Source organism: Nomascus leucogenys, chromosome 2 (assembly GCF_006542625.1).
Source record: "Nomascus leucogenys isolate Asia chromosome 2, Asia_NLE_v1, whole genome shotgun sequence".
Taxonomy (NCBI): domain Eukaryota; kingdom Metazoa; phylum Chordata; class Mammalia; order Primates; family Hylobatidae; genus Nomascus; species Nomascus leucogenys.
In genome coordinates, this window is record NC_044382.1 from 142,526,405 (window position 1) to 142,545,904 (window position 19,500).

Here is a 19,500-nt window from a genome sequence, read left to right on the forward strand (position 1 = left end):
TATTTCTTTTTTCCACACAGTAAAATTGCTCCATTTTAGGTTCCCATTTGACATGATGTTTTAGAGGTTACTCTTATTTAAATATTTTTCTTTGATTGGCAATATGCATATAAAAGATTGGTTCTATCTGAAGGAATTATAATCTTGGGGGCATAATTATTTTATTTTTATATGAAGTAAAGCAGTGTTTTTATGGTTGATATTTTAATTTTATTGTGATGTCATTACTCACAGGAGCCTAATTTCTTTTGATGTGTTTTTTTTTTCTTTTTTGAGACGAAGTCTCGCTCTGTCACCCAAGCTGGGGTGCAGTGGCACAATCTCGGCTCATTGCAGCCTCCGCCTCCCAGGTTCAAGTGATTCTCCTACCTCAGCCTCCCGAGTAGCAGGGACTACAGGCGCTTGCAAACACACCTGGCTAATTTTTTGTATATTTTGTAGAGACAAAGTTTTGACATGTTGGCCAGGCTGATCTTGAACTCCTGACCTCGGGTGATCCGCCCGCCTCAGCCTCCCAAAGTGCTGGGATCACAGGCATGAGCCACTATGCCCAGCCTGCTCTGTGATTCTTTAAATAAGATATTCCCTACAACTTACCAGATGAGCATACAGAGTTTCTGGGATCAGATAACAACCATGTATATTAGGAAGACATTTGCAAAACTTGTATTTTGCCATAGTCATTCATGATAAATAAAAGAGATGAATAGACAACAGTACGTAAGAAACATCACATGTAGGAAATCCGCACCAAGAGATCTTACTACCACAAGCAAATATAGGATGTGTTACAATATTGCATCGGCCAATCTGTCCAAATGGCAATGTTGGTCAGACTGCATTACATTCTAATTCTGTGGAAACGGGGAGAATTTAAATATAGCTGTCTTGGTTACGTTTCAGTTAGGGAAGCAGCACCAATGTTAAGTATTGTGAACAGTGGATCTATATTAGGACTTGGACCTTAACAATTTTCAGAGGAACTAAAAAGTGAAAGGCCTGGCAAGGGGAAGTGCGGGGATCAGAGAAGTCATTAATTCTGCCCAAAGCAATGGTGTGTGGAGGCGTGTTGGAACTTACAGACGTTTTCAGCCTAGGAGGGTTAAAGAGAACTTTGGCAGTTGTTGCCTGTGGGTAGCCACCACCCCTGTGTGTCCCCAGCCATGCATCCAGGGATGGGCCTGGGCTTGCTGTTGGCCGTGTCAGCTGTCAGGAAGAAGAGATGGGCCATAGTGCAGGAGAGCAAGGACAGACTGGAACAAACCAGCCACTGTGTGACCACCCCTCATTGCACATGATTACAGAAAAACCTTAGGGGCAAAGTGTGTTGCTGGTGTTTTAATTCTAACTGTCAAGTATCACCCAAGCTCTCTTTTTTGGCTTTTACTCAGAAGCAGACAAGTAAGGAGATTCTGGGAAACATGGTTTCTAGCTTTACCAGTTTGATAATAAAAAGCAGACACATACTGATTTGAACGAATTTCTTTCATTGCTTAAAATCCAAAGTGTGTAAATTTAAGCTCACGTGTCAGCAAATCCCAAAGCACATCACAAGTGTATTTATTGTTTAAACAACATTTTATTTCTAATTATGTGAATTGGTGGTATTTATATGACCATAACTGCCAGCAAGATTTTAAAATAGTTTTTTTTTAATAAAAGCAAAATTATTTAAAATAAAAATAAAAATATTTTAGATAGATGTGTGTGTGTGTGTGTGTGTGTGTATGTGTGTATTTTATCCATAAAATGAGTTTCTAGAAACTGCAAGGACCATTCACTCTTCATTGGCAAGAGGATTTGCTGCTGGTAAGCTATCAGGCAGCAATCCAAATGATGCGTAAGATCAAGCTGCAGGTTAATGGGTACAAAAATATTAGAAAGAAGAGGGGCAATAAATTCTAGTTTTCAGTAGCACAGTAGGGCGACTATAGTTAATAAGGATTTTTGGTATATTTCAAAATAGCTACAAGATAAGTTTTGTAATGTTCTCAACACAAAGAAAAGATAAATGTTTGAAGTGATGGACATCCCAATTATTCTGATTTACTCATTACACATTATATGTGTGTATCAGAATATCACATGTGCCTCGTCAATACATACAACTATTATGTATCACTAAGAACAAAGACCAAGCTGCAGCTGGTAAAAAATGTTTCCATTTTTTTTCCCTAGGTCTGATAGTCTTAAAATTGCTTTTACATATATGGGTTAGAGGAGTTTGCTGTTCAGCTTCTGTTATTTCATTCGCTGGATCAGCATATTTGTTTATAATAAAAGTGAATTCACTTTTCACAGATTCATAATAGAGCCAAATGTTTTCGTTTGACCAAGACCGAATATTTTATTCAAATGCATGGTCTTCTAAATAAGCTTGACTTCACTGACTTTTAAATTTATATTAAACTTGAGAAATGGAGAGAAGAGCAGAGCAAAGGCTTGAAGAACCTTTAAGAAATATGGCAGTGTTTTGGATTGTCATGTTGATAGCAGGCGGTTGTTTTAAATCGCGGATAATGTGAGATTGAAAAGCAGCCTTCAAATTCTGTTACTAATGTGATATGAATAACATTCTGAAAACTTTTTCTTTTACTTTATTCTCAGGGAAATGTGTCATTTTCTTGTTCACAACCACAATCTATGCCCGTGACTTTTCTGAGCTCCAGGAGTTATTTAGCACTGCCAGACTTCTCTGGAGAAGAGGAGGTTTCTGCCACTTTTCAATTTCGAACTTGGAATAAGGCAGGGCTTCTGCTATTCAGTGAACTTCAGCTGATTTCAGGGGGTATCCTCCTCTTTCTGAGTGATGGAAAACTTAAGTCAAATCTCTACCAGCCAGGAAAACTACCCAGTGACATTACAGCAGGTAATAAATGTATTCCCTGGGGCAAAGCATATGGATTTGAAAGATTTCATTTTCTCTGTGGCCAAATTTTATGCATAACCAAAAATGTAATATTTGCTTAATAAATGAATACTCAGGTTAGTAAGATTATAAGTACTCTTTCTTAGAGGAACTTGATTCCAATTTTCTTTTAAATATGGTTCCAACAGTAGCAGTTCTTATTAACCAAAATGATAGTTTTGGGGAACTGAAGTTTTGTTTCATGACCCTGTTTCCCACTCCAGACAAAGAACATATCCTAAGGTGATGTGTTTTGGGGAAAACGTGAAGACGTTGAAATAGGCCAACAAGTTAACTAAGTGTCCTTCAATGGAAGACTAGACTCTTCCTAACACACCTGTTAGTCTTATCTGTTCTGTGAGAAAAAGGGAGAGGTCTTTCTGGGATCTATATCTATATCTCTATATGAGTGTACAGTGTGAACGGTAACTTTATTTGCTGATGTCTTATGTAAAGAGTTGAATACACTTTAAGGGGATGCAAAGATTTATGCAAGATTCCTCATTTTGGCACCAAATGACATTCTCTCTACTTTTAGGCAATACGGTATCATTTTAATAATTAGAAGTAATACAGTTAAGGTGACTATATGAGTGCCTGCAGAATGAATGTCTAATTTAGGCCAGTGCTTTGAGTGAGGGATGTTTTTGTCTCTTCATTAAAATTATAAAGTTCTTGACAAAAGCTCTACGTCACATTTTTACGTATGTACAATAGCATCCAAGCCAAGCAACTAGAGGTTGTCTTGGGGTAAATTACTACATTAATTTAATAAGTGATCTTTAAAAACAACTTAAAGATTCCATTGTACTACTCCTCTATATTAACTATGACCAAAAAATAGTGGAATGTAACTTGGAGAGGAGAAAAAAATGAAAAGTTAAAACACAGTTGAAAATCAACATGGCACATGGATACATATGTAACAAACCTGCACATTGTGCACATGTACCCTAAAACCTAAAGTATAATAAAAAAAAATAAATAAATAAATAAAAGAAAATTAAATATGAGAAAACACGTATACAAATGGATATTCAAATGCCTATTATTTATATGTCTTTTTGTTGCTGTACTACTGTTGTAGTTTAAATATGGAACTGAGAATTCAATATTAGTTATAATTTTTAAAGAGGTACTATGCTGTGACTTTTTATTTAGTGTTCAAAATGTGGTAGATTTGCTGGCTAGACAAAAAGAAATAAATTAATCAGTCTCATATTAATAATTAATAGGCCCTGAAAATGAAGGTCTAAAAATGTAAGCTTGCCATTAATGTGTCATTTATTGTGATGTATGTGACACCTTCTGAAGTGGTTCTATTCATACCCTAATTTTCAGCATCTTAAAGAAACCGCTTCAGTGCAGCGTTACTGTGGGGAGCTCCATGAAGTCGGCCTATTTCTTTCTTTCTTTCTTTTTTCTGAGATGGAGTTTCGCTCCTGTTGCCCAGGCTGGAGTGTTATGGTGCAATTGCAGCTCACCGCAACCTCCGCCTCCGGGGTTCAAGTGATTCTGCTGCCTCAGCCTCTCAAGTAACTGGGATTACAGGCATGTGCCACCACACCCAGCTAATTTGGTATTTTTTAGTAGAGATGGGGTTTCTCCATGTTGATCAGGCTGAAGCCAGTCCATTTCTAACCACTTTACAAGCATGTATAGTTAATATATTACTAGGTATAGGTCTCATAGAATACCCCGAGGGATTTAAAAATTTCTAAATGAGTGTTTAAATTCATATATAATATAATCTGTTATGACATCATCTGACTTGGTATGATTATTTTCATACTAATCATAAGGGTACTAGACTAAATATGAATGTCAGTACACTGAAGATAACACAAGTAGGATTTTACTTAAAAACTCTCTGTACTCTTTTTTTTCAGTTTCTTTTACAATATTATTTTTTGCTAGTTCCCATGAAGCAAGTACATTTTGCATTTGAAAATAGACTATTTAAATGGTAGTTGGGTGGGAGGTCAGTTTGTGCTTCTAAGGGGAAGACTTTCCATTTATGTTTCACGTATGCAACACTTGATAATTCAACCAGTTGTCAGGGTGTATTATAATGACCTTCAAGAGAACCACGTCTTTATTGATGGATTGCTATCACATTGTACTAAATCTTTTCATTATATAAGGATGGATTAATTTTTCTTAGCTACTGAAGATATATTTTACAAATCTTATTTGTTTGAAAAACTCAACATTTTAATATATTTTATAATGAAATTAAGATAAAATTGTATTGAGAAAGAACTGAATTGTGCAAATCCTTGAATAATCAGACTAAAGTTTTAATATGATGTACAGTTTTGCAAATTGTCGTTTGGAATTATTCAAAAATATTATGTCAGCTTAAGTCATTTTTGAAATATTCAACACATTATATTAGTATAAATCATGAAACATATTAGCAGCACTATAAAATCCCTTATGACACAAAATATTTTTAGTCGTTGCCACCTTTATAGATGTCAAAGCAAAAATCAATGAGCAGTACAGTTTTATGTTCCCATTTAAAACAAAGTTTTTAATATCAAATTTGAGATTTCTGCTATGATTTTAGCATTTCTGCTGCTGTTTTTGCCTAACAGTGAAAATCAGGCTTATAACCACGCCTCTTGTCCCCATGGGCAGGGCCTGGCAGAGGCAGGCTTGCAGTATTTGAGATGTTTCTGCATTTTTCTCAATTCTTGTGCCTCTTACAATGGAGCAGCCCCCTTGATTTGCTGCACGCAGGAGAGCCATTTTTGTCAGTCCCCCTTCCTCCCTTTCACTGTTGAAATATTCCTAACTTTCAGGCTATAAACCTGTCACCCTTTAAACTCCTGCTCTCCACCAAAGTGATGGGTACCAACCACCTCCATATTTTCATCTTGACAAGAGCTGTCTAGTAATCTGGATCCTTAATTCTGGTTAGCGACTACAGTTAGTGGATATAAGAATGTCTGGCACTTCGGAGCGCTGAAATACACTTGGAAAGAGGCAACACCCTTTGGTTTTTCCCTGAGGAATGGCCTAGGTATAATTGCCTTTTGCACCTTTGCTGAACTCCTACCCTATATGGCAGGCTGATTTTTTTCTTATACATCGTGCACTACAGATATGTGTTGTAGTCTTATGAGAGGGTGATGACAACTAAGCTCTCATGTTTCTGATGCAATTTAGGACTGGAAGTAGAAGACGATCTATAGAGAGGGAGTAGACATAAATCTTTTTTCTCCTCCGTGTTTTGTATGTTTGTGTGGTTTAGGCTGGAAGACAGAACAAAGAGAGCAACAGAAAGAGAAAGAGAGAGAGAACGTTCTAGGCCATAATCTCATGGTCTCCAATGTGCAATTGCAAACGCTTCCATTTACTATTCCGTCCTTCCGTTATTCCGTTTGGCATTGTCAATGTTTCCCATCCAAGGACTGCAATTAACATATCTGGAGTTAAACAAGTTGAATTTATTGCTTATTGCAACAGAGAGAACACACCTTGGAAACCAACGGTTGTCTGAAGACGAAGTTGTTAGAATGGCATAGGATTTGGGATGGGGTTGTGTTAGCTGACTTGAGGGAGGTTTCAAGGAAGTGAAAAATTGCTGTAGACTAAATGCTGTCAGGAAGTGAGGGTAGTTCTATGATTAAATATCTTTGTAAACCTTATCTAGAAGGATGAAAGAATGAAGTCAGGCTAAAGTCGTAGTTGGTAAATACAAAACAAAACAATTGGTCATTCGTAAGTATCAGGAGAGAAAGAAGTTCGTGTTTTTGTGGTTTGTACAGTAGCCTTGCTTCTGTCTGTGTTTAGACAAGATTATAAAGTAGTCATGATTTTTCCCCACCTTCATTTCATTATAGTCATAGAATGGCCTTGTCTGATGTTGGTGTTCTGTGTTATTGTTGATGGTCAACAGAAGAACACCAAAGCCCAGCCCTCAGTGCCAGCCAGATTCTTACAACACCAAGGTCTCAGTGATGGTACTAGGCCGTGTCCTAGCTGTTGGGGCCTATTTTTCTTAGAATTAATTGTTTAACATGAGCAATAAATAAATAAAATAAAATAAAATAAAGTAAGAGACACACCTGTCTTGCAGACAGGGAAGAGTGTAGGTTTTGGAGTCAGTCTTGGTTTTCTGTTTTCCTTCAGCTATCCAGCAGCTGGATATGACCTCGGTAGTTTCTTTTCCTCTCTGAGCCTCATTTTCTCCTTATTTAAGGTGAGAATGATAAGTTATAGCGAAGATTAAATGATGCTACGCATAGAAAGCTCCCAGTATTTGTTATAAGTAATACCTCAATAAAATTATTATTTTATTATTGTGACAACATGTTTCTCCCCAGACTTAAAAGTTGTGAGTAGTGGGACTGGGTGCTTAGAATTTTCATTTAGTTACACAATATCAGAAGCAAGAAAACAAATTCAAGTTCTGTGATTTCTCCTTCTCTTTCCTGTTTCACAGTGTGTGGCCCTTGAAAGGGGCCAACCTATTTTCAGACCTAGAAATGGAAAGGAGTTGTATACTCACAAAACAATTAGAATCTCATTTAAATATAGGTAAAATTAGTTGAAATGAGTTAAAGGGACTTTTTGTGATTTGAGTAGTAAATTCCATGGACAGGTATTAATTCTCCTCATCATAGGTAAATAATGTTTGTTACAAAGGAGACTTGGGAAAAGCTTTCTGAAGCGTCCCCCACAAACATGGCACGACTTCATTCTATTCACAACCTGTAACCTGCTAGCTTGTTAGATGAATGTGTTTAAATGTGTGCCAAATTACAGAGTGGGTTGCTCTGGTAATCTTTTGTTCTTAATCTATTTTTTGCTTCTATATGGACAATAGGCCTCCCCAAGCCTTTTAGTTAATCCTGTTGCATGCCTAACCAATGACTGCCCAGAGCCCTGCTACTCAAAGTATGGTCCCTGGACCAGCACTGGCTCAGTGAAATACTTTCAACTGATCTATGATGAGATGAATGTTAAAATTGAGATTAAACTCCTAGAAACTGGTAAAAAGAGATCACTGCAACATCTAAGCACGTGGTTAGTGGGCTTGTATTTTATGTCTTATTTATTTGTTGTTTTATTTTTTTTTAATTTTAGATTTGGGGGTCCAAGTGCAGGTTGTTACATGGGTATATTGCATGTGCTGAGATTTGGGCTTCAACTGAACCCATTACCCAAATAGTGAACATGGTACCTGATAGGTAGTTTTTAAATTCTTGCCCCATGCCCTCTCCCCTTTTGAAGTTCCCAGTGTCTGTTGTTCCCATCTGTATGACCATGTGTACCCAGTGATTAGCTCCCACTTTTAAGTGAGACCATGCTATATTTGGTTTTCTGTTTTTGTGTTAATTCACTTAGGATAATAGTGTCCAGCTGCATCTATGTTGCTGCAAACAATGTTATTTCATTCTTTTTTATTGCTACGTAATATTCTGTGATGTATATATGCCACATTTTCTTTATCCAACCCATCATTGATGGGCACCTACGTTGATTCCATGTCTTTGCTATTGTAAATAATACTACAATAAATACAGGAATGCAGGCATATTTTTTGGTCAGTGGTCCTCAGCCTTTTTGGCACCAGGGACTGTTTTCATGAAAGACAATTTTTCTATGGACTGTAACGTTGGGGGATGGTTTCAGGATGATTCGAGCACATTAAATTTATTATGTACTTTATTTCTATTATTATTGTAATATATAGTGAAATAATTATACAACTCATCATAATGTGCAATCAGTGGGAGCCCTGAGCTTGTTTTCCTGCAACTAGATGGACCTATATGGGGGTGATGTGAGACAGTGACCATCAAGCATTAGATTCTCATTAGGAGTGTACAACCTAGATCCCTCACATGTGCAGTTCACAATAGGGTTCGAAATCCTAGGAGAATCTAATGCTGCCACTGATCTGACAGGAGGCAGAGCTCAGGCGGTAATGCAAGTGATAGGAGCAACTGTAAATACAGATGAAGCTTCACCTGCCTGCCAGCCACTCACCTTCTGCTGTGTGATCCAGTTCCTAACAGGCCACAGACCTGGTATTGGTCCATGGCCCTGGGGATTGAGGACGCCTATTTTTGGTTGAATGATTTATTTTCCTTTGGGTATAGACCCAGTGATGGGATTGCTGGGTCGAATAGTAATTCTATTTTTAGTTCTTTGAGAAACCTCCAAACTGCTTTCCACAGAAGCTGAACTAATTTACCATTCCACCAACAATGTACAAGCATTCCCCCCCTTTTTTCTTCTGCAGCCTTGCCAAAATCTATTTTTTTAGTAATTTATTTTCATCATATTTTATAAAAGTATCAATTTGCAATAGATCAGAAAATAAAATGTTCATCCCCAAAGATAGTTTGAGAAGAACTGTTGGACACCAATGGAAAGTTTAAAATGAAATAAGAGAAGTAGAGTCTTTCACACAGGGTTTGAGAATGAGATGTAGGAGAAATGCCAGGGGCAGGTGGGTAGACTGTACATGTGACACAGAGTATGTAAGAAATTTCTCTCTAAATGAGTGAAATCTATCTTAAAGGAAGCACTGGATGACAAATCTAGGACATCTGATTTATTTTAATCCAGTCCTATACGATGGTATAGGATTACATAACTCTATTCAGCTGTCTATTTCAGAGTCCACTCTTTGAAAATGTGTCTAAAAGGATCTAACCTACATTCTTCCTATTCCAGTTTTCAGGCCTTTCCTATTATCTTACAAAAACCAAACCAGAGCTGGGTCTTCGATAATCTTTTTTGCTTCATGGATATGATGTAAAAGTGAGCTTCTGTGCCCTGGCTAAAATTTGTGTTAGACTAAATATGTCCAGGGCAAAGACATATAATCACCTAAGGGAGCCTTGATGCATTTTTGATCCAAATGCATGTGGTAGAAATTGCTCGGGGAAATAAATCACATATATCAGAAAAGAGATTTACATAAAATCAGTAAAGAAATCACATGCAATATCAGAAAAGAGGCTGTTTGGTTTTGATAGATTGATTATATTTTTTGTTTACTAATTTGATCTGCAGAATCACACAGAGCTGACTATTCAAATGGATGTAAACCTGACTGGTAAATTCACGACAAAGATGCTTAGATTTCACATCTCTGCTCAATATTTAACTACACAGCTCCGTGTAGAATTGATTGCCTGTAAGAGGAAAAGTCTATGCATTCTGAGGGATTCATGACACTGGGGCTTCCTTAGGAGGGACTAGAGATTGCTTTTTAGAGGTGATAAGAATACCTCGATTTTTGATTGTAGCAACTTTTGACTTTATACATATATACATATATATAAACTTGGAAAATACAGGAAAATATGTAAGTAAATAGAAACAATCACATTTTTCCTTTATAAAAAAACTGTTTTTGTTTTTTTTTTTACTTTTTATTATTTATTTTTTTGTTTTGAGTTGGAGTTTCACTCTTGTTGCCCAGGCTGGAGTGCAATGGTGCAATCTCGGTTCACTGCAACCTTTGCCTCCCAGGTTCAAACAATTCTGCTGCTTCAGCCTCCCTAGTAGCTGGGATCACAGGCATGTGCCATCACGCCTGGCTAATTTTTTGTATTTTTGGTAGAGACAGGGTTTCTCCATGTTGGTCAGGCTGGGCTCGAACTCCCGATCTCAGGCGATCCGCCTGCCTCAGCCTCCCAAAGTGCTGGGATTACAGGCATGAGCCACGGCACCTGGCCAAAAACTACTATTTCTGGATAAGAACATTTCTGTTCAGTCCCTTCCCATACTTACATAAGAATATAGTTAGGGCCAGGTGCGGTGGCTCACGCCTGTAATCCCAGCACTTTGGGAAGCTGAGGCAGGCAGATCACAGGGTCAGGAGATTGAGACCATCCTGGCTAACACGCTGAAACCCCGTCTCTACTAAAAATACACAAAAAAATTAGCCGGGCATGGTGGCGAGGGCCTGTAGTCCCAGCTACTTGGGAGGCTGAGTCAGGAGAATGTCTTGAACCCGGGAGGTGGAGCTTGCAGTGAGCCGAGATTGCGCCACTGCACTCCAGCCTGGGCGATAGAGTGAGACTCCATCTCAAAAAAAAAAAAAAAAAAAAAAAAAAAGAGAATATAGTTAGAATTGTATATAAATATATATAGAGTTTATTCTCGTTGTTTACTATAGTTATGTTCTAAAAAGTCTGTGAACACACTGAATTAGGGAATACTGAACCTTTGCTCCTGGGGGAAATACAGAGTTAGTTCCTGGGAGCCTCTGTCACAACATTTTCTCAACCAGTCAATACATAATCTTGTTTTATGTGTGTTTCTGTTTAAGGATGTCTTCTTTAGTATAATGTTGTTGATTCATTAACATTGGACTTTCGGCCAACAGCACCCTGACTCATGCCTGAATGAAACTTATCTCACACACGTATTTTCTCCAAAAGACACGTCACAGCCTTCTTGCTCTTGGGAATGCTAGACAACAGTTCAGCATGATGTTTGGGGGCCACTTTAAACAGTGAAATCACGAACAAACTTACGAAAATTTAAAGAAAATGTTATTTACAGTATGAGAGCTAAAGCAATAAGGGAGAGCATTACCCTGTTTGACCTCAGCAGGAAATGTGGACAGGGCCACTCAAGGTCTTCACTGCTCTGTACATGTCCTCAAATGACTGATAACGCCCCCTTAAATATTGATTTGAGAGTTATAAGTAAGTTCTAGCAAGGAAGCAAATTCTCAAATATCAAATCTACAAATTACGAGGATCAATTGCATATACATGGCTTTTCACAGTGCTTTATTTTTAACTTTACATTATACCTGTAAACTTTCACTATTTATTAATAGTTTATTCCAATATTGTTGTAATAATTGATGGTATAGTTTGCTAAATACTCTATTATCTTACCATAAAAAGGTGGTTATAAAAAAGTGCAAAGTAGCAGGTAAACCATGTTATTGGGTATATCTTGGAATTTTGGGAATTCCTAAACCCTTCCTCCCTAAGAAGGAAATTACATAGATGGAAGCTAAAATCCATCTATGACAAATAATTGAAATATTGTAACCATCCCGGATTGTCCAGGGTTGGGAATTTGGAATGCCCCATTTTCCACATAGAGGATGCTGATTTCCAATTTGTCTCCCTTTCTTTGTTGATGTCATTGTTTTTAATTAATAGAGTGAAGTACTATAGACAATTGAGTGATGTGTCTATTGCTGTTTCTAACCAACTCCTTGTAGTGTTCACTTTTGAGAGAGATCTCTAACTGATTTCATCTCCCTAGGTGTCGGATTAAATGATGGGCAGTGGCATTCTGTCTCTTTATCTGCTAAAAAGAATCACTTGAGTGTGGCGGTGGACGGCCAGATGGCTTCTGCTGCTTCTCCGCTGGGGCCTGAGCAGATTTATTCAGGTGGCACCTATTATTTTGGAGGTAAGAATAGGTGCCAGGCTCTATGAGCAACTGAACCATGTTTGCATTAGTACCCCCGTGTCTTGGCGAAGTCGTCATGTTTTAACCAATATGAATACTAAGTAATAATTTTTCACTGTCTTTGATCAGGGACGTTTTGGGTGGATCAAGTCGAAAAATTCTGACCTGAAATGCATTTCTGCAAGATGGACTTACTTCTGTTTACAGTTTCTATAATGAGATTGATTTTAAGTACGCCGTCCTCTTCAGTTCTTACCTTCAAACCTTGTTATGTTTTCCTAATGTTAAATGATCCTTATATGTCTTCTTCTGATTTTATGGGCTGATTTAATTGCAGTATTTTCTTGATTATGCCTCTTAGCTCCTTCAGAGCATCCTTATTGCTTCCCTACTGTCCAGTACAGAAGGACAATATTACACCAAAGGACAAATAATTTAACTTAATCAGCCCCAGCAACCTCTTCTCCTTGTTAAGCGCAATGCACGGATACATTTGATGAAATCAGGGCATCAGCCTTCGACACCAGCTCATCTCCCTTAGAGAACAAAAGCAAATGAAGCATCCACCTGCCCAGTGGTTGTTTGTTTGAACTAAAAGCTTGGAAAAGAAAACCTAAAAAATGGAAATGAATTTTTTATCACTGGCAAATTAAAACAAATGTTCTTTTCCATTAGAAATGCAGTGTTTTAAAACTGCCAGCAGTAAGACTCACTTCTAATCATGTTGAGGTGTTGCTTATATTAGCGTTGTTTTGTCATTGTTATGTTACATTTTAATAATTGCTTGTATCTGGAATCATTTTTGAATTTGATAGAGGTAGCTGAGTCTTTATTATTCACTAATAAAATACAAATTATTTTCTAAGTATTGACGGTGAGCACACAGTCCATGAATCAATTTATAGGATTCTAAAAGCAAAAGAACAAACAAACAAAAAAACTGCTACATAATCCATTACTGTGAAAGGCTGCTTAGGGCCAACAATCTGAAAATATATATATAATTGTTTCCTTTACTGAGATGTTTAAACCGGGCTGCTTGTAAAACCTTTTGGAATATATGATTGATTTTATGGCAATCCATAATAACACATTCTTTTAATAAATAGTAAGATATATAGAACAACTTAACCAAGAGCTTTCACTTCAAAGGAAAAAATTTAGAAGCACTAAAAGAGATAAGGAAAAAATAGGCCTATTGTTAAATGATGCAAAATAAAAGACTGGATAAAACCGTTTGTAAATCATGAAAATAGAATCATCATTCTTCACGTATTTTATGTCCTTCATGTTCAGGTTTAACAATGCCTAGCTAGTTGATATAAATTTTTACTCTAGTGATTGCTTTTATTCATACTGTAATGTTATTTTGTAGTAAAATATACCACACGTGTACTCTGTAATTTTGTTTGTTTTTATGATGATACATATGATATACATCATCTTTTTAAAAAATATTTTTGAATAGTTTTAGGTTTACAGAAAAGTTACAAAAATATGGAGTTCCTGCACGCCCCACATCCAGTTTCCTCTATTGTTCACACCTTACATAATATATACATTTTAAAGATTACTAACGATTTTTCTGAAGTATACACTTACCCATGTGTCCCTCTGCTAAAGAAAGATGATCAATGCATGTCTGTCCCTTGTATCATATCTTCTGATCTCCCATGTAAATGCTCTCCTGAATCTGGGTTTTATTCTTGCTTCATGTTTGTTATAATTTTACATCTATTAAGGTGTTTCTAAATAATATATTGTAAGAGTTCCACGATAAAATTCCAACCTCAGGGCTTTCTTAAAAAATTACGAATCTCAAGTTTACTTAGGTGTCTCTGTTTATTCAGTCATTTTTTCAGTGGATGTTCTTTCACATCAGAATATGCTTGACCTTGGCTTGAGATTCTTTTGGTCGTTAAATACAAGCCCTGCAAAATCCAGGTCACCCTAACAGTTCCAGGGCTGGAAGCAAGGAGCCGGATGACAGTAGAAGGCCTGCTGCCTAACTCTGCCCTGCACTTCCCAGCCTTGTGCTTCCAGAACCAGGTTAAGGAGATCCATCTTCCAGGAAACCCACTAATGGGTTTTGGGCTGGAAATTCTGGATCTTGGGAGTGAACTAGAGGGGAAAAGGTTCTAAGTGGACACATCATCTTTTCCTGTGAGGCCTTTTGGTACCATGGGAAAGAGCATGACTGGAGGAGGGCTAAAGTAGGGTCCCTAAAATGCAAGACTGCCACAGGGACGTGGCTGGTACAGGCAGTGGGGTGATCAACTCTTGCCAACTTTAGCTGAAAGACCTTCATCCTGGGAACAACCTCCTTCCCCCAGTCCTGGGTGAGCTGTGACAGTCGTTCACCCTGGAAAGTTCTGTGTAGATGAGGCTGCTCTCTATCACTAGGATCTGTGTTGTCTAGGTGGAAAGTGTTTTTTAGATAATTCTTCAGCCAGTTTATGTTCAAGTAAAAAGTTATTCTGTGTTGTGAGACACGTCTCATCAGGTCTCCTTCTCTCTAAATTTAACCGCAAGTTTCCGGTTATTTTATCTGGGTTGTTCCAACAGCCCGGGTTATAGCTCCACTCTTTACCCGTCTTGACAGTGGCTGTCATATTGGCAGAGTGGGCTGCTCCTGAACTAGCAGCACTGTGTATATGCCGCACCAGACTTCTATTATCCATCCATCACTTTTTACTCTGTCCTTTTTTTTCCACCCTCAAACAGGTGCTTTTCACAAAGTCGGACTCCATTGTGGTGGTATGTTCTGCTCAGCTTTTATCATTTATAAATTATACATTTTAAATTTAGATTCTCTAGATTGAGAATGGTTGAGTGTCTAATTTCTGTACGTTCCCATATGGGATCTTTTGTGATGCCTAACACACCATGCAGCACAATCTGGGGATACTGTGTGCAAAATTCTCACATCCTCCTCCCTTGTGCAAAGCAAACATTCTCCATCCAGTGAACTGACTACAGCACTGTGAAGTCTAACCTGACATCTCTCTTCTGCTGCAGTGACATATAGTGATAATTTATCTGTTATCCTCAGAGGTGCTTAACATGCTGACTGCCTCCAGTAATGGATCCATCCATTAATTCAGCATTAAGTATTCTTCAGAAATCTTCCTATTTTAGGACTTTCATCTCAAATTGGGCTCAGTGCTGAACTTCTCTCTGGTATTGCATTGTATTAACTTGTTGCTGCCTCTTATCATAGACTAATGAGGCTAACCTGGGTTGATCCCCTCTTTGTTCATAGAATCCCTTGCTTATTGAACATCGTAGCTAGGAATATGAATTGCCTCATGATAGGATAGTATGCTTTCTGTAAAGTTCCATGATCTTTCCTTGTGACTCTGGGTTTGCTTAGCTTTGTTCCCTACAGGCATATTGCACAATTTATTTTATTCTGAATTACTTTGAGATGTGTCAGGAAACGCCACCTGGAGAAAAGAAGATTAGCAGAGTTATTTATATTCCTGGCATATTATAGTTGCTTCAAAATATTATTGAACTATTATCCTTTCAGTTTTTACCCTAACATTCTTAATTGGCTAATAAGTCATTCAGAATACATACTGAGATTATGGTAACCATATCTTACACTACAGAAGAAATTTAAGCACTGGAAATGTGTGTAGTACCATGTACAATAAATTAACACTCAAAAAGCTTTGATGAATTTTTCTTGAATATATTAAATTTGAAACTTCAAAGTCTCCATTAGGTTAAAATAAAATGTTTCAATGTGTCTGATAATAGTTTTAAATTTGAATGCTGTCCTTTATTTGCCATGTAAATGTATTTTGTCAGCAAAACAAAGCATTAAGGAAAAATATTATCAGTCAAACAATTTAATTATAGTGGAAATTCACAAGTAGAAAACTAGTGTGGATTATACAGGAATTAAGAAGTTGCTGACTCACTTCTTATTCTTTGAAATTGTGATAGTGGTTGATGACTATCATGGCAAATAAAGATTAATTAAAAAAATAATAACCACCCATCTAGTCTCTGTTCCATGGGTTCAATTGCTTTGATTTTTAGGTCCCACAAATAAATGAGAACAGATAAGGTTTGTCTTTCTGTGCCTGGCTTATTTCACTCAACATAATGATCTCCAGTTCCATCCATGTTGTCGCGAGAGGCTGGGAAGGGTAGTGGAGTTTGGGGAGAAGTAGGGGATTGTTAATAGGTACAAAATACAGTTAGAATGAATAAGACCTACTATTTGATAGCACAAGAGGGTAACTATAGTCATTCATAATTGTACATTTTAACATAACTAAAATAGTTTAATTGGATTGTTTGTAAAACGAAGGATAAATGCTTGAGAAGATGAATACCCCATTCTCTATGATGTGATTATTTCACATTGCATGCCTGTTTCAAAATATTTCATGTACCCACATATACACCTACCATGTATCCATACAAATTAAAAATTGAAAAAATGTAATATATGTATTCGTACTCGGTAAACTTATTTATTCCACTTGGATAGAGAAACATTTAGAATGTCATTAGACCGGAGACAATAATGGTTAATATTATATGTATTATTTAAATAATTATAAACAAGCCTTATATAAATGTTAGAAAAAAAATCAATATAGATGAAACATTCTTTTATGAGGCAAAGAATAAAATCAACCTGTGAAATCTTTTTGGTATTAAGCCATCGCGACTTACTGAAATCTTTGTGTATGTGGTTCCTTTATGTATAGGAAAATACAATAATTAATTAGATAAACAGTTGGTAATTTTATTCCAAGCCAAGAGAACCCATTTTCCAAATAGTTAGCTTTATAAATACAAAGGCTTTTCGCCATTATTAGTGTATCTTTTCTTATACATGGTACATATTTTCATCTTTTATGTTCTTAATTTTGCAATTCAAAATACTAAGTTCCCGTCTGTAAGTTATATATAGTTTAATATTGCTGGCTGGCATGTTTAGGATTCTGGAGCTAATGTTTATATTTTTCAAATCTAGATCAAGCTAATATCCTTGCACATTATTATAATACTAGTGACTTCCTGGGAATGCTATGTAAATAAAAAATTCTTTCTATGAATTTCAGTTTGTAATTTAGATCAAACTAATAATGACTGCAGTCATTATTCCCTCCTTTAATACAGAAAATAGTCATATGCCTCTTTCTTTTATTTTTTAAATGAAGTTGTCTATGATCCTGAATTCTGATTCATTATGATGCGTACTGGTTTTATTTTGTTTTTATCAGGTTGTCCTGACAAAAGCTTTGGGTCCAAATGTAAAAGTCCACTTGGTGGATTTCAGGGATGTATGAGGCTCATTTCTATCAGCGGCAAAGTGGTAGATCTGATTTCAGTTCAGCAGGGGGCCCTTGGGAACTTCAGTGACCTTCAGATAGACTCATGTGGCATCTCAGACAGGTAAGGGCAATCTCACTTCATTTCGACCTACTTTCAAACTTTGGCATCAGATTAAAATTTATGTATAAGATGAACAATTATTCTTTCCTGTTCCCCATTCTTATCTGTTCCACAGGAAATGGATTATATTTACATTAGAAATAAGAAAAAATGCACTGTTTGTTTAAATGTCATATTTTAAATGACAAAATTTGGAAGAGTTGGCCATGTTATGTATGGCCACGTATGTATACATGCTACCAGTTCGCCAAAGATAAAGTTGATGCTGCTATAATTTTAGACAAGTATAGATGTATTAAAAATATGTTGTTAAACTCAATATATTAAGGCACTTGAACAGTAAAATCGTCAGGTACCAACAAATTTGAGACTATGTAGTTAGTTATCAAACTGGCATTTGCTACCCTGACAACGGAATATTTTCCAAGGCAGGGGAATTCAAGTGGTTGCCCTTCTCCTAATGTGCCTCCTTAACAACCAATTACCATCTTCTCTGGAGGGAAAATGAAAATGAACTTCTCTAGAGAAGCTTGGGGTTGTGGTATTGATCAAGGTATAAGGATGATCAAAGAGTTTCAACAAGAGCATCAGTACAGGACATGGCAAGGCAGGACTTGAGAGTAAATTTTGGAGGACAAATAACCTTAAAAATAATATATATTTTTGGCTGGGCACAGTGGCTCATGCCTGTAATCCCAGCACTTTGGGAGGCCAAGGCGGGTGCATCACCTGAGGTCAGGAGTTAGAGACGAGCCTGGCCAACCTGGTGAAACCCCATCTCTACTAAAAATACAAAAATTAGCTGGGCGTGGTGGCGGATGCCTGTAATCCCAGCTACTCGGGAGGCTGAGGCAGGAGAATCACTTGAATCAGGGAGGCGGAGGTTGCAGTGAGCCGAGATCATGCACCAGGCACTCCAGCCTGGGTGATGGAGCGAGACTCTGTCTCAAAATAAATAAATAAATAAACAAATAATATTTTTTGAGACAAGGTCTGGCTCTGTTGCCCAGGCTGGAGTGCAGTGGTGCGGTCTTAGCTCACTGCACCCTCCACCTCCTTGGCTCAAGCCATCCTCCTATCTCAGCCTCCTGAGTCACTGGGACTGCAGGCACACAACACCAGGCCTAGCTAATTTTTGTATTTTTTTGTAGAGACAGGGTTTTGCCATGTTCAGGCTGTATGCCCACTTCAGCCTCCCAAAGTGCTGGAATTACAGGCATGAGTCGCTGTGTCCAGCCAAAAATAATAATTAATAGTAATAATTGAAACCTGTGGTTCGGCACGAGCAACTATAGCTAAGTCATCTTCCAGTCATGCTTTAGTATCAAGGCTGTTAATTTTAATTATCGAGTTTAATGGAATGCCGTAACCATTACAGATTAAACAATTTTTAAAACAGTGTGACCAAATTAGCCTCTACCCTGTAGTAATGTTCAATATGTATTTTGAATAAATACATAAATTATGAGCATCAAAAGTAACTTTTTACTTTTATGAGACATTTTGTCAACAAAAAGACTCCTCTATTTGTATCCAACAGGCCACTTAGTAATATTTGTCAATCCTATTTTGAACACTAATAGCTACTTCATTATGTCTAGAAAACAGTAATGATAACCATATTCAGCAATAAGAGTAGAAGGAGAAAATTTCCTCCCCACAAATACTCATTTCTTTATTTAAAACAATTTGCAGAGAAAACAATTCTTTCTCTAATGAAAGATGATATGAAAAGAGATAATTTAGACATTAAACCTCAC

General features: G+C 37.1%; 1 protein-coding gene across 4 annotated transcripts in view; it reads left to right on the plus strand.

Moving 5' to 3' along the window:
• Nucleotides 1-19,500, plus strand: part of CNTNAP4 (contactin associated protein like 4) — a 334,483-nt gene that overhangs the window by 218,298 nt on the left and 96,685 nt on the right. For all 4 annotated transcript variants that reach the window (XM_030819122.1, XM_030819116.1, XM_003259972.4 and 1 more), the window contains 3 exons: nucleotides 2,608-2,869; nucleotides 12,170-12,319; nucleotides 17,569-17,740. In XM_030819122.1, the coding sequence (XP_030674982.1) occupies nucleotides 2,608-2,869; nucleotides 12,170-12,319; nucleotides 17,569-17,740 (584 nt within the window). The remainder of the gene's footprint in view (nucleotides 1-2,607; nucleotides 2,870-12,169; nucleotides 12,320-17,568; nucleotides 17,741-19,500) is intronic.